The sequence below is a fragment of the Arvicanthis niloticus genome, chromosome 5, assembly GCF_011762505.2.
Source record: "Arvicanthis niloticus isolate mArvNil1 chromosome 5, mArvNil1.pat.X, whole genome shotgun sequence".
Taxonomy (NCBI): Eukaryota; Metazoa; Chordata; class Mammalia; order Rodentia; family Muridae; genus Arvicanthis; species Arvicanthis niloticus.
The window spans coordinates 40,610,728-40,625,044 of record NC_047662.1 but is presented as its reverse complement, the minus strand read 5'-3'; the positions used below and the strand labels follow the sequence as shown (position 1 = coordinate 40,625,044).

The 14,317-nt window shown below is 37.3% G+C and overlaps 1 protein-coding gene across 1 annotated transcript in view; it reads left to right on the top strand.

Annotated features, from left to right (window-relative positions):
• Faf1 (Fas associated factor 1) overlaps positions 1-14,317 on the top strand; it is a 294,340-nt gene that overhangs the window by 219,595 nt on the left and 60,428 nt on the right. The window contains exon 15 of the mRNA XM_076935184.1: positions 4,237-4,325. Coding sequence (XP_076791299.1) covers positions 4,237-4,325 — 89 coding nt within the window. The remainder of the gene's footprint in view (positions 1-4,236; positions 4,326-14,317) is intronic.

Genomic DNA, 14,317 nt, shown 5'->3' with positions numbered 1-14,317 from the left:
TTTGTTTTCTCTATAACTTTGCAGAACATGGTTTCCTAGGCAGTCTTTTAAAAGACTAGCTGAGGGATCAGATTCCCATGGGGTTAGGAGAAAGTAAAGACATTCTTTCTGCTGTTTTTCTCATCATAGGCAACATTGTAATACCTTGTGTCCTACAAAGCTAGGCCATGGACTCCAGAAGCTCTGTTTCAGGAAATCTGCAGGACCACAATTATTTTAGGTTTTGTTTCACTTTGCATTGTTTTTGTAGTTTACTTGTGTTTTGCCCTTTTCACTGTGTTAACATTTACAGGAGTGGTTCAGAGCAATGGTTCCTAAAACAATTGTCATCTTAGCGGGAAGTCAAGCCTCTTGACACAGTTGTCAGGGATTAGTAATATCCACCACTGCCACTCACAGTTGCAAAAGGAAAAGGCCATTTAAGAGGGTCCTTAAAGAGCCAAACAGGTTTTTGGTTCTTTTGGGGTTTTTTTGTTTTAAATTTTAGCCCTTTTGTTAGGAGATGCTAACGAGTATATCCTAGTTGTCTCAAAGAAGCTCCTGTGGGGTTTCATGAGCTACACTAGTTGCTTCTCCTTGCCTTCCCTGAAGTCAGTTTTACAGCCTGACAAATTATGCTTCTATAGACTGAGCATTTGGGAAATATTTGCTACAAAACAAAAATAATTCTGTCACTTTCAAGTAAAAGAACCAGCATTATTTGTTGCCAATGATAAAGTTTAAGTTTTTAATAAAAAAAATTTATATCCTCCACTGGAAGACTAACAGTATAAATAATTTTTGATGACATTAACAGTGATATTAACTGTTGTGTTTTATAAAAAGATAAGAGACCAGAGTTATTTTTGCTGGAGGCATGATATCATGTGGGGGAAGGAGGGTCTTTTAAATTCTCCATGCTGTGGGCCCATGCTGGGGCATTCCTTCTTCCTGAGGGACCAACCACATGACTATATGGTATAGAATAGAGTTTATTCAGGGCATGGGGAGGGGAGTTGAGGGTAGTAGAGACAGAGAAAGGCGGGGAGGGAAGGAGTTTCTAATAAAGTAAGTGTTGGCGTCTGTGATGGTTTGAATGAGAAAGTCCCTTTAAAGGTTCAGGTATTTGAATTTGGTGTACAGTTGGTGATAACTGCTTGAGGAGGCTGTAGAACCTTTAGGAATTGTGGCCTTGCTGGAGGAAGTACATCACTGAGGGCAGGCTTTGAAGATGCATAGCCTCTCTCTACTCTAATTTTCTCTTTGCTTCTTGTATGATTAAATGTGACCAGCCAGCTTCCTTCTCTGCCTCTGTGCCATGTCTTCCCACCCCTGTCACCATGCCATGCCTTCCTGCCATAATGGCCTCTATCCGTCTGGAACCATAAGCCAAAATAAACTCAAGTTACTTTGGTCATGGTATTATATTACAGCAGCAGAATAGCTATAAACCACATAAACTAAGGTTATTTTGAAAATTCTAATGGTTTTTAAGACTCCAAAAAGGTCCTGAGGCCAAGTTTGGAAACTGACACTGTATTTTGTCAATTTTCCCTAAACTACATTAACTGGTTCCTTTTTCTGTCTCTGACCATTGAGGACTCAGGTATGAAGTACTTACAAGCTCAGTTTAGCAGTGGCTCCTCCCTGTTAGCATTCATATAACTATAGTATTTTCCCATTTATAATTTTTACATTTTGTCCTATACTTCCAGAATTGAAGTCCATAATGTTGAGGAAAACATGGCAGTAGGCATTCAGAGTAGCAAGCTGGCTAATCATATTTTTGCAACACATGAAACAAAACAAACTGGAAGTGAGTCAAGGTTGTAAACTCTCAAAGCATGCCCTCTGTTACATAATTCCTTCATCAAGGCTCTATACCCTAAACGTTCTATTGCCTCCCTCTGCAGCATCACCAATGGGGACCAAATATTCAAACTCATGAGCTTGTGCACACGGTTCTCATCCAGAGCACATGCCATAAAGTTTTCTTCTCATACTCAGACTTGTAGTAGCTGCTGTTTACAAATGAGATGTGGAAATTCAGAGTCTTACCCAAGAACAGTATCTACAGAGTGTTCAGAACCTTCTTTTGCCATCTGTCATATCTATTAGTAATAACTACCAATAATTGTATTGTGTACCAGGCATATGATAACATTTATCTCTGCTACTTCAAAGACCCTTACAGAGGAGTATCACCTTTTTTTTTTTTTTTTTTTTTGAGAACAAGAAAGTTGATTCTTAGCTACAATCTACTCATTCTTAGCTACAATCTACTCATTTTCATTCTTTTTTTTTTTAAAATATTCACTTTTATTCCATGTGTATGAGTGTTTGCCTGCACATACATTTGTGCATCACATGTGTCCCTGGTGTCCTCAGAGACTGGAAAAAGGTGGCAGAGTCCAATGAACCTGTAGTTATAGATGGTTAGCTCCCTTGTGGGTTCTGAAAATCCAACCTGAGAGAACAGCTCTATCTTAGGGTTTTATTGCTGTGAAGAGATATCATGACCACTGCAACTCCTATAAAGGAAAACATTTAATTGGAATGGCTTACAGTTTCAGAGGTTTAGTCCATTACCATCATGGCAGAAAGCATGACAGCATGCAGGCAGACGTAGTGCTGGAGAAGCTGAGAGTTCTACATCTTGACCCCCAGGAAGCAGAAGGAGACTGTGCCACACTGGGTATACCTTGAACTAAGAGATCTGAAATCTCCGCCCCTACAGTGACACACTTCTTCTAACAAGGCCACCCCTACTCTAACAAGGCCACACCTCCTAATAGTATTATTCCCCATAGGCTAAGCATTCAAACACTGTTTCTATGGAGGCCATATCTGTTCAAACCATCACATGCTTTTAACCACTGAGCCGTCGTTCTAGCTCCTCATTCTTATTAAACACATACTCGTGGAGACTTTATTATGAGCTAGACAGTTTCTAGAAACTAGATTAAATACCTTGTGAGTAGCACAATTTTTATTTCAACTCTTAGTACAAGGCCAATTCTGTTTTCTTAGTGCCCAGATAATGTGTGACCCATAACTTATTGAGAGAATAGTAGTACTGAGAACAAACTGGATCATTTGGTTTGTTGCATACCACCGGTGCTCCCCAACCCCATGCTGCCAACAGTCAACAGAGGGAAATTTGGAGAAAGGTCATTGAAAAATCATATTAGCTGTGTCCTGTGCTCTAAAACACCATCAGGGATGCTTGCTCTTTATCATCCTTATGTCATTTCATTAATGTGGCATGACAACATCACAGGCCCTGGAGAATATCTCTTCCTGTAGATTTGAAAGGAAAGAGAGCTCCCTCTTTTATAAGCCATCCAAAGCAAAATCATATGCATTTAGGAGATGTTATTTATGCACATTGCCATTTTTTTTAATTTAGGGAGTAAAATAAGGTTAAGGAAAAATCAAGCATCTTTAAACTCCTCTGTATAAAGATCATAGTTACTCATTTGAAAACTTAAAGGGAAAATATTCATTGAGGGAAATAGATTTTCAAACATTGAATTTCTGTTTGTTTTGCCAGAGAAATTTTAGCAATGATTCCAAATATAGAAAATATCTGGCAGAGGTAGGGTGTAGTTTTTAGGTAGCTTAGTGGTAAAGTGGTTATCTAGCATGTCAGTCTCCAGCTCCACATTGGCAGGAGTGGGATGCTAGAGTCAGGTGCATGAAGAGCTAGGCATCAGAGGAATGGTGGCTCCTGAATTAGCCTCACCTGGTTTCAAGTCTCAGCCCTGTGATTACTGTCTTATCTTTGTTGGGTGGGTTTCTTGAGCCCTTTAAAGATATTTTTTTCCTTCTCTTGAAAATCTAAAGTATAATTACTTCTTCAAGGAAGAAGATCAGATGAGATGAAAGCATAAAGTAATTTAACATAATCACAGACATGTAAACAATTGGTAGCTGTTGCCAGTGTTATTAACACTATTGTTTTTATAAATTGAAAGGACTTTTGAACCTCATGACTTGGACAATTTTCTTTCTGGTGCTAAAAATTCTTAATTGAAGTTGCTCCAAATTTAATTTTACTAAAATTTCAACTGCTACTGTTACTTATTGAACATATGAAACATTTCATTGAAAGTACTTTAAATACTAGCTTTCCTGTCTATAAGTTTTAATGCTGTTAATTCTGTACTAAAAATGGTTTTTCATTTTTAACAATTTTAATAACTTAAAGTTATATGAAATTCTTTATAGAGCTTGGAATCTCTTATGTCTCATTAGGTAATACAACAGTGGATGAGTTAATGATGCGACTCATGGCTGCGATGGAGATTTTCTCAGCTCAACAACAGGAAGACATAAAGGATGAGGTAAGACAAGAGGTGAAGTGGAATTTCCTTAGGAGGTTGATGAGGTGATCTGCCAATAGTGATGAGTGATTGTTTCATGACGGATAGGTAAGGAAGGTAAAGATGGATTTGCCAAAGTCCCTTAATGCCAGCCACTTGACTCTTTGGTCTTTTCTTGCTACAACTCCAACTTCTAAATATTTATTTAAATTTATGGATTGTTTATATTTTACTAAATTTAAAGTGCTGAACAGTTCATTTTGCAAGAAAATAATTTAGTGGCTAGTTTGCAGATTTAGCTCAGGAATTTCTGCTTCCTATATAGAGTTTTGTTGCTGTTGTTGGTTTGGTTTTTTAAGACAGGGTTTCTCTGCGTAGCCCTGCCTATCCTGGAACTCATTCTGTAGACCAGGCTGGCCTCGTACCTGGAGATCCACCTGCCTTTGCCCCACAAGTGCTGGGATTAAAGTCGTGCGCTATCACCACTCAGCAACTATATACAGTTTACCTGTAAAAGTATTTTTATTCTCCTATTGTCTTCTCATTTCAGAGGCTTACTGCCTCTGTCTTCTAACCTAGGCCTAGTTCTAGAAGCTTCTAGCCACTGTATGATCTTATCTAGGCCTAGAAGGTTTCCAGCCTCTGAGACTTACTGCTGAATATTCTTATCCTTTCTAGTTCTTTCTGAACTCTGGCTGACTGGTTCAACTTAGCTGTTCTGGCTCAAAATCCTATCCAAGCTTACTGATTCAATCTGATTTCTCTCTCTAACTTTTTGCTCTACTTGGCCCCAAACTAACTCTAGCAATCTGTTCTGAATTTCTGGCTCCTTCTCATTTCCTTTGCTCATACTGTCTTTACCTATGTCTAGCTTGTTCTCTGTCTGCAACCTCTCTCTATCCAATGTCCAGAACAACTGCCTCTGTCCTCTTTCTCTCTCTGTTCTACTCTCTTCCCTTTCCCTTCTCTTCTCCTGAGTTGGTGTATCTTATTCTGTCAAATCTTTCTCTGATTAGTCACTTTTTCTGGTACTCAATTAGATAATCACTTTCAGACATGGGTGTGTCCTTTTACAAGCTAACTTTATCTTCATCCTTTGGGATTAAAGGTTTGTGCTAAGGCCTGAGCCACACCACAAGTAGAAACAGTTGGGGTTCTTTGTTTTTGTTTTTGTTTTTTTCAGTAAATAACACAATCTCTGGGTTCACAGAGTAATGAAGTATTCTGCAACATTTATCATTCCATTTTGTACAGGCATAGTAGAAGGTACTGACCTGAGGAGCTGAGGACTGATTTTGATAGAGATACTGCCAAGTTTGGTATTTAATATAGAGTACATAAATGAATAGCTTCATTTTCCTTCATTACTATGGTCTCTTCATGGTATCTCTAGGTCAGCAGTTCTCAAATCTACAGGTTGTAATCCATTTGGGAGTCGAACAACCCTTTCACAGTGGTGACCTAAATTCATTGTAAAACATAGATATTTACATTATGATTCATAACAGTAGCAAAATTACACTTACGAACAAAATAATTTTATGGCTGAGGGTCATCACATCATGAGGGATATAATAAAGGGTCACAGCATTAGGAAGGTTGAGAACTGTGGCTCTAGCTGTTGCAATCCAACCAAAAGCTATGTAGATCATGGATATGGAGGGTCAAATATAAGACAGTTCAACTTGGGTTGGGATGATTATGTTTAAATGAGAAAACTAAAGGTCAAAGTTAAGTTAATTTACCCAGGGTCATCTAGCTGGTAGCTCTTAACAATCCCTTAGTCATTAATACTAGATCAATTAAGAAATTTCTGGATTATGAAAATAATTCTTTAATAAAAGTATAAAGCAGATATTAGCATATGTTAATTTGAAGTGCTAAGCTTTTGGATTTTTGTAAACCTATGCTTTAAGTTTTTTAATTTTTAAATTTTTCTGTAGAACAGCAAAAGGAAAAAGTAATTCTAAGCAATGATAAAATTGCAAGGTATCCAGTGTTTCTTCAGTAGAGTACTCTTTCGTTATTGCAAATGTGAAACTGTAGACAGTATTAATACAAGACTGTACTAGTGCGTTTTGGTTTCTTTAGCCTTGTCTTCCATTGAATTAAGAGAGTTTTTGTTTGTTTTTTTTTTTGTTGTTGGTTTTTTTTTTTTTTTGTGTTTGTTTGTTTGTTTGTTTGTTGCTTTGGTTTGGCATGGGGAAGTAATTGGTTCTGTTTTGTTTGAGTGTTTGCTTGTTTTGAGATGTGGTTTCCTTTTGTATCCTTTGCTGGAACTCACAGTGTAGACCAAGCTGATCTAGAACTCACAGAGATCTGCCTGCTTCTCTCTTTAATACTAGGATTAAAGTTGTGTGTCACCACCTGGGCCCAATTATGGTTTTTGTCTGTTTGTTTTTTCAATATGGCTGATCTTTATAACTCCATCTCCTTATACTTAGGAAAAATTCAGTACTCGATAAATGTTTGTTAGTTGATTAAACAATGTGAATGGAAGAATTTTCATGAAATAAGTTAACTTGAAAAGACAGTTGTTTTATGTGATATAAACATTAGGTACCTACAATAACAGATGTAGAGTTATGACTACTTTTGTTCTCACCTATTTTTTATTAGACAGACCCCCCAACCCCCCAATGTATCTCTGGTTTCCATAGAGACAGGGTATCATGTATTTCAGGCTCCCTCTGAGACAGGGTCCCATATGTCTCAGGCAAACCAAAGATGATCCAGAACTTACATTACTTCTCCCTCTATCTCCCAATTTTTGGATTATAGGTGTCCATCACTGTGCCTGATTTTATATAGTGCTCAAGATCAAACCCAGAACGTAATACCTGCTACACATGTGCTATACCAAATGAGCTACATCTTCAGGCACAAGTTTAGTCCTTTAATGTTTACTGGATTTCTTTTACTTCCAAAAAGATGGTCAGATTGTAATTTTTCTATATAGTCAGTTGCTATTTACTTTGAAGGAAAGACAGCCATGTATATGGTAGAAAGATGTTTGTGTGTCACTCTATAAATTGTGAGTGACATTTTGAAATAATGAAGCACTGGACTTAGTTAGGCATTTGTAATAATAGGTGTGCTGCCATCCAAGATTACATTTACCCTGGAATGGAGGCATTGATTGGCAGTAACTCACTAAACACATTCCTCGGCCATTTAAATCTTGAGTCTCATTAGTATCAGATTTACAGATTATGCTGTATAATAAATAATATGAATGCACATTTTTTCATCTTAATTTATGAGTCTTGTGGTTCATTCATAAAGAAATTGACATTAATTCAGTTAATACTGAGCACAAAATTTGACATGAAGGTCACATAAAAAAATCCAAGGCTCCTATAATTAAAATTTAACTATAAAAAAGGAAAGATTCCTGTTTTCAGTGTCTTCATGAATATTATTATTATTATATAGGTTATAAATACAGTTTTCAAGAAAAGTGTCTTAGGATTCATTGCTATGAAGGGATGCCATGACAATTGTAACTGTTATAAAGAAAACATTTAATTGGGTATGGATGAGATTTAGTCCTTTAGTGTCACCACTGGATGCATGTCTGTGTACAGGCAAACATGGTGCTGTTATCTGGATCAGCAGGCAGCAAGAAGAAAGAATGAGACACTGGGCCTGGCTTGAGCAACTGAGACCTCAAAGCCCACACCAGTGACACACTTCCTCCAATAAGGTCACACCTCCAATAGTGCTTCTCCTTATGAGTCTTTGGGGGCCCTTTTCATTCAGATCCACTACAAAAAGCTTCTTCAAAATTTAAGTATTTTGTTGGAACTATGAAGATCATAATTGTTTTGTATCTCCTGAATCTATGAAAAGAAATAGTATTGTTTGTATCTGTGATCTTGCCCTTTGAAATAATTATAGGTAAAGCTGTTAAATGTATAATTAAGTGAATAGATATATAAAGGATTGCTTACTTGGCCTGAATTTACTTGCACTGTATTTTCATGCCTTAACCCTAGAATTTGCAAGTTCAAAGCCAGGCAGATTCTGTTTCTTTCTTTTTTTCTTTTTTTTCTTTTTTTTTTTTGTTTTTTTTTTTTTTTTTCGTTTCTTTTCTTTTTGTTTCTCTTCTTTTCTTTCCAAAGGTTTTAGAAGTGCTTGAGTAGTGATCACCTTGTGTCCATGACTCTGGTTGAGTTATATGGATTATTTCACTCATTCCATTATATTAGTACTACCAGATAGCATATATGCAATTATAAACCTTTCGTGATACTCAAACATTCAAAAAATACCTGAAACATTTGCACTCTTGAATCATTCCTTGGTGACCCAGAAAATAGATGAATCTTAGGAAATGTTTATTGAGCCTCTACTAAGTGCATATCACCAGGCTAGACCCTCTATACAGAGTTGTTGACAGAAGGAAAGGCTGTGTCATTACTCATGTTCTAGAATCTTTGGATCTTTGTTTTCTTCTTTAGAATATATATTTTTTAAATTTGGCTACAAACAATAGAGAAGTTCTAACATGTAAATGAATTAAATTTTTGTAAACACTTTTTTTAGCTATAGATGAAACCTCTGATAATCAAGCATTTGTGATACTTAACTTTCTGATCTATTTATTATATACTTAGTCAATATTAGTTCACTTAGAATTCCTTTTAAGGCTTATGCCCTTCCAGCCTTATTTCTGATAGCTTTTAAGCTAAGGTCCCCCTATTGATTCTTGGTTGTCTCCCTTATCCCAGGTCTCTGTCTTCTTTTGGAGATTCCCCCTACCTCCCCACCCCTGTCAGTTACAGATTTTTATTTTCTCATAGCATCTGGCCATCTCTGATAGAGTTTTTTAATGATATACTCATATATAAATTTGCATGCTCTGTGTGTGTGTGTGTGTGTGTGTGTGTGTGTGTGTGTGTGAAAAATTGCCTGGTGTCAGTTACTGTTTTATGGTTTGATTTGGTTTCATTCATCTGAGCCAGTATCACACTGTTTCAATTACGATGGTTTCACATGCCTGTCTCTACTTCAACCTCTTAGGTGCTAGGATAACAGTCATGTAACACCATACCCAGCAAAAAATATACTTTTGAACATCATAATTCTATTGAAATCTAGCTTGGTGGCATCTGCAATTACAGTACTCCAAACAAGGAAGCAAGAGGATTGTGAGTTCAGGGTTACTCTGGGCTATGTAGAATTCTAGTGCAACTTCAGGAGACAGTTAATGTCCATAAGTAACTAAAGAGAGTGGGTTAATCATTCTGCCTGTAATGGTTGTGGTACTGAATGAATAGGCAGATACACCATAGATACCTTTTTGTAGCTAGTTACTTTCTGCTAAGAAAGCATTATTGAGCCATGTTTTTTCCCTCCATAATTAGGTTTGTATCATAGATGGTGATGACTTCTCCCGTCTTGGTCTGTAAATTCATTTCAGAAGTGTATTGCACTTTTACTGTAGTCAGGCACTAAGAACACAGATGTAAGCAAAGTAGACCATGTTTATGACTAAAACCCAGAGATGCCAATAAATTCCAACTGGTTAGGGAGATGGAGCTTAGGAATCATATTGGATGAACCATTCATGCTAAATAGGAAGCTTGACATGAAGGCACACAGGAAAAGTTCTCAGTACAAGCTCCAAGGGAAGTGGAGCAAGTATGACCTATTGTCTACCCAGATTAGCTCTAACCCCTAAGGCATGAGATTTCTAGAGTATCTACTATCTACCAAGATTCTCAAGCATTTATATTTGAATAAACTGTAAGTCAATTTTACTATTTGTTTTGTTTGTGTAACTGTAGGTGGGCATATGCTATGGTATATGTTTGGAAGTCACGACAACCTGGGCATTGATTCTTCTCACCCTCCATCTTATTTGACACAAGGTCTTTCATTTCTTTTCTATATACAAGGCTAACTAACAGGCCTGTGAACTTCTGAGAATTTCCCTGTCTCTGCTTCCAACCTTCCTGTAGGAGCACAGGGATTAAAGATGGGTGTGCTAGTGTAGAAGTTAGGCTGGTTCTTCCTCCCAGCCCCACACTCCCAAAAATAAGATTCACACTCAAAATATATTTACAAATACCTTAACTATATAACTAGACTCTTATCTGACTAGATGATGATGAAAATAACCCAAGCATTTTAACCTGTGTTCTGCCATGTGGCTGGTTCACTGTGCTTGGTACCATGCATCAATCTCATCACATTTTCCTGAGCGAATCTTCCACACCTGGCTCAGTCCCAGAGTTCTTTCTGCCTCCCAGATGTCTCACCTTCTATTTTACCCTTCCCTATAGGCCATAGGTTTGGTGGTTTTTTTTTTGTTTGTTTGTTTGTTTGTTTGTTTTTTTTTTTGTTGTTGTTTAATTCATTGTAGGTCCTGAGGACCCAGACTCAGGTTTGTATAGCAAGCATTTTAAACATGGAGCCATCTCTCTAGCCAACATGAGTCAGTTTGGTTGGTTTGTTTGTTTGCTTGTTTGTTTATTTAAAACAGTTTTTTTTTGCCATATTATATACACTCCCTGGGTTTTCCCAGATTCTCCTCATATCCCCACCCATCCAAATCCACACCCTTTCTTTCCCTATCATTAGGATACAAATACCTGTCAATAATAATCTTAACAATAATGATAATAATAATATCAAAAAAACCAACTAAGCTACAATAGGACAAAACAAGCAGAAGGGGTAAAAAAGAGCCGCGGGGGCGGGGGGAGAGGGATAGGGAGTAGAGGGAGGGAGAGAGAGAGAGAGAGAGAGAGAGAGCGAGAGAGCGAGCTAGCTCATAAAACTAAAATTGGAAGCCACAATATATAACCAAAATATCTATAAGGATTTGTTTGTTTCTCTTTTAAATGCTCAAATAAAATATTCTGGAACAAAAGTCCTCCAAAAATACCACTGAGTTTATTTCATGTTGGTCATCTACTGCTGGGCATGGTTTGTATACCCAGTGAGACTCCATTGGAAAAAATTAATTTTCCTTTTGCCAGTAGTTATCAATTGAAGGTAGCTTCTGAATTAGGGATGGAGGTTTGTGTCTACTTACCCTTTCAGAACTGAGACCCCTACTTGGCGTAGGTCTGTTCAGGCCCTATGAACTTAGTCTCTAAGTTCATATGCATCAGTCCTGTTGTATGTAGAAGGCCTTGTTTCATTGGTGTCTTCCATCCCCATTGGCTCTTACAATCTTTCCACCTCTTCTTCCTCAGAGGTCCGTGAACCCTCAGACAAGGAATTTGATGGATACATCCCATTTAGGACCAATCGTGTTTCAAGGTTTCTTACTCTCCCATTCTGCTGTCTGTTCGTGTTTTCATAGACTTTATTACTAAATTTATATCCTGTTTAAGGTACTTTAACATATTCATTAAAACTGTTTTAAAGTTCTTTTCTCATGCTTTAGCTGTGTTATATTTTTCAGGGCCTACTGTAGTACTGTTGCTGAATTCTTATGGAGGGGTATTATCCTGGCTGTTACTGTTGTATTTTTCTGCTGGTGTCTTGGCATCTAGGTTTGAGCTGATTGTAATTCTGGGTGTTGTTATGGTCCTTTTTCTGTAGGGCCTCTTAGTTTCTGTTGGCCTCTATGGATCTTAGAGTGTAATAGGTATGGGTTGCCCAGTAGGGAGTACTTTGGGTTCTCTGCCAGGTGGTGGCCATTTTGAACATGGGGCAGAACATATTTGTAGGTATAGGGGCTAATAGGAAGGATAGGGATGGGATAGAAGGGAAGGAGCTGAGTGAGAAGTTTGCCAGGAAGGAGGAAAGTATAACCTCATCTTTTCCTTCAGCACCCCAGCTCCCAAAGTAACAATGCTGAGATTTTATTATACATGAATATATGCCTAGGCCATAAGCTTGGGCTTGTTCCCCAACTAGCTCATAACTTAATTAACCCATTATTTTATTCTATGAGTGCCACATGGCTGGTTACCTCTTCTCAGTTTCATGTGTCTCCTCAGAGTTCTGCATGAATCTTCTCATTCCTGACTCTATCCCAGAGTTTCTTTCTCCCCACCAGAACTCCCACTTCCTATTTTCTGCCTTAGCTTATTGGCCAATCAGCTTTTTTTTTTTTATTGACATACAGTACACAAGAGATTCTCTCTACAGGAATACAGGACCTTCCCCAAGGATCTGTAGATTCCTCAAGGAGTCTAGTCAGAATGGGAGGAAAGGACACTGCACATCCTCTGCTACAGGGCTAGGGATAAGACTGAAAATTTTGCAGTGGAAGACAGGAAGGAGAGTAAAGTTTGCCTATCTGATTCCCACACTGGCTTGGCTACCAGACCATGACTCTGTTTTATTCACACTTATTTCACATTCATAGAAACAGTTGATTTTGACATCTGAGCTTTCATATTTCCATGTTGTTGTTAAACTTGGATTTTTTTTGTGGTTGTTTAACTTAGTTGAATTCCTTGTTACCCAAAATTGATTATAACACAATTGTGGCTTATTGAAGCACAAAAGTATTTATAAATACTACAAACCACTGCATTATAGTCCAATACTTTACCACTAATATAAACATTATATAAGAACAATATTACTAGTGAATGTATGAAAATTGACTGTATAAAAGAAATTACATTTATCACTACTGACAATGTTTCTGTTAAGACATTTTTTTCTTAAAGGACAAATTATTAAAATTTTTTATTTTCATATTAAAGTTTAGTGATATACTTCTTTAATTTTTCAGAGCAAGAAAGAAATCATATCTTTAAAAAAAAAAAGAAAGAAATAACTGTTAAAGCAGGGGAAAATACCAAAGGAGAAGTAATTCTCCAATAATTCCTTGAGATAAGGGTGCATGTAAATCTTGGTACTGCCAGTAAACTTTGTTATGGTTTTAATATAACGTATCCTTCAAACAGTTTCATGTATTTGAAGGCCTGGTTCCCCAAAGAGATTAGTTCCCTAGGTCAATAACTTCATCAGTGGATTAATCCATTGATTAATTCATAGTTGAATGGGTTCTTAGGAATTCTAGCTTTGTTGGAGGAAATTGGTCATTATATGCATACCATGTCTTTGGCTGTTTCCTCTCTGTCTTTCTCTGCCTCCTGTTTGCAATGAGAAGACCCACTATGCATGCCCGACAACAGTGTTCTGCTTTATTTTATACCAGCCCAAATGTAACAAAACCAAGTAACTGTGAGTTAAAAATAAAAGCCTAAAAAATCTCTTCCTCCATTGTGTTGTTTCTCAGGTATTTTTTGACATCAATGATAAGCTAACAGAAAGTGGTGCTGAGATAAGAGATCATTACTATGACTATGGATGGCTTTGTAGTTCAAATGATTTTGGAACTAGTTATGGGAGTAATTTGTAGAATTTGGGAGATGCAGTCAAAAGAAGCCAGAACATTGTAAGTAGAGCATAATGGATGATTATCATATGAGCCCAGAATACTAGAATGCTGATAGAAATTCTGTTAATAAAGGCTGTACACATTAGATTACAAATACAAATGAGTCTATTGGGAATTAGACTGAAGGCCACTTCTATTATATTCTGACAGAGAGCTTATATACATGTTGCCTATGCCTAAGACTATGTTGAGTTTAAAGGTGCCAAACTAAGTAATCTGGTGAAGGGAAACTTCAGGCCTCCCAAGCATTCTATCCATGGGCATGGGTCTTGCTTGCTTTTTAAAGACTAATCTATAGTGAAAATTGTAAGAGAAAGCAAGCAGAAGGATTTGGAAAAACTGCCATTTGGCTAGAACCTGTTTGAAGTTGGAGCCAAAGAAGGTGTGGTTGCTTAAAAAGATTAGTGTCTCTGAGAAGATGCCAAGGATGTTTTATCCAGACTATAGCAAAGATCCCTTGAAGATATCTCAGCCATTGGCCATGATCCACCTAAAGCAAGCTCAAGGATGTAAGGGTGCATATTTACTTGAAAAGCTTTGCTTTGAGAGACAGCTCCAGAGTTTATGGGCATCCTCAGGATTATTCCCATTATTCAGCCATCCAGGCACTGAGAGAGTGATGCTTCCATGAACC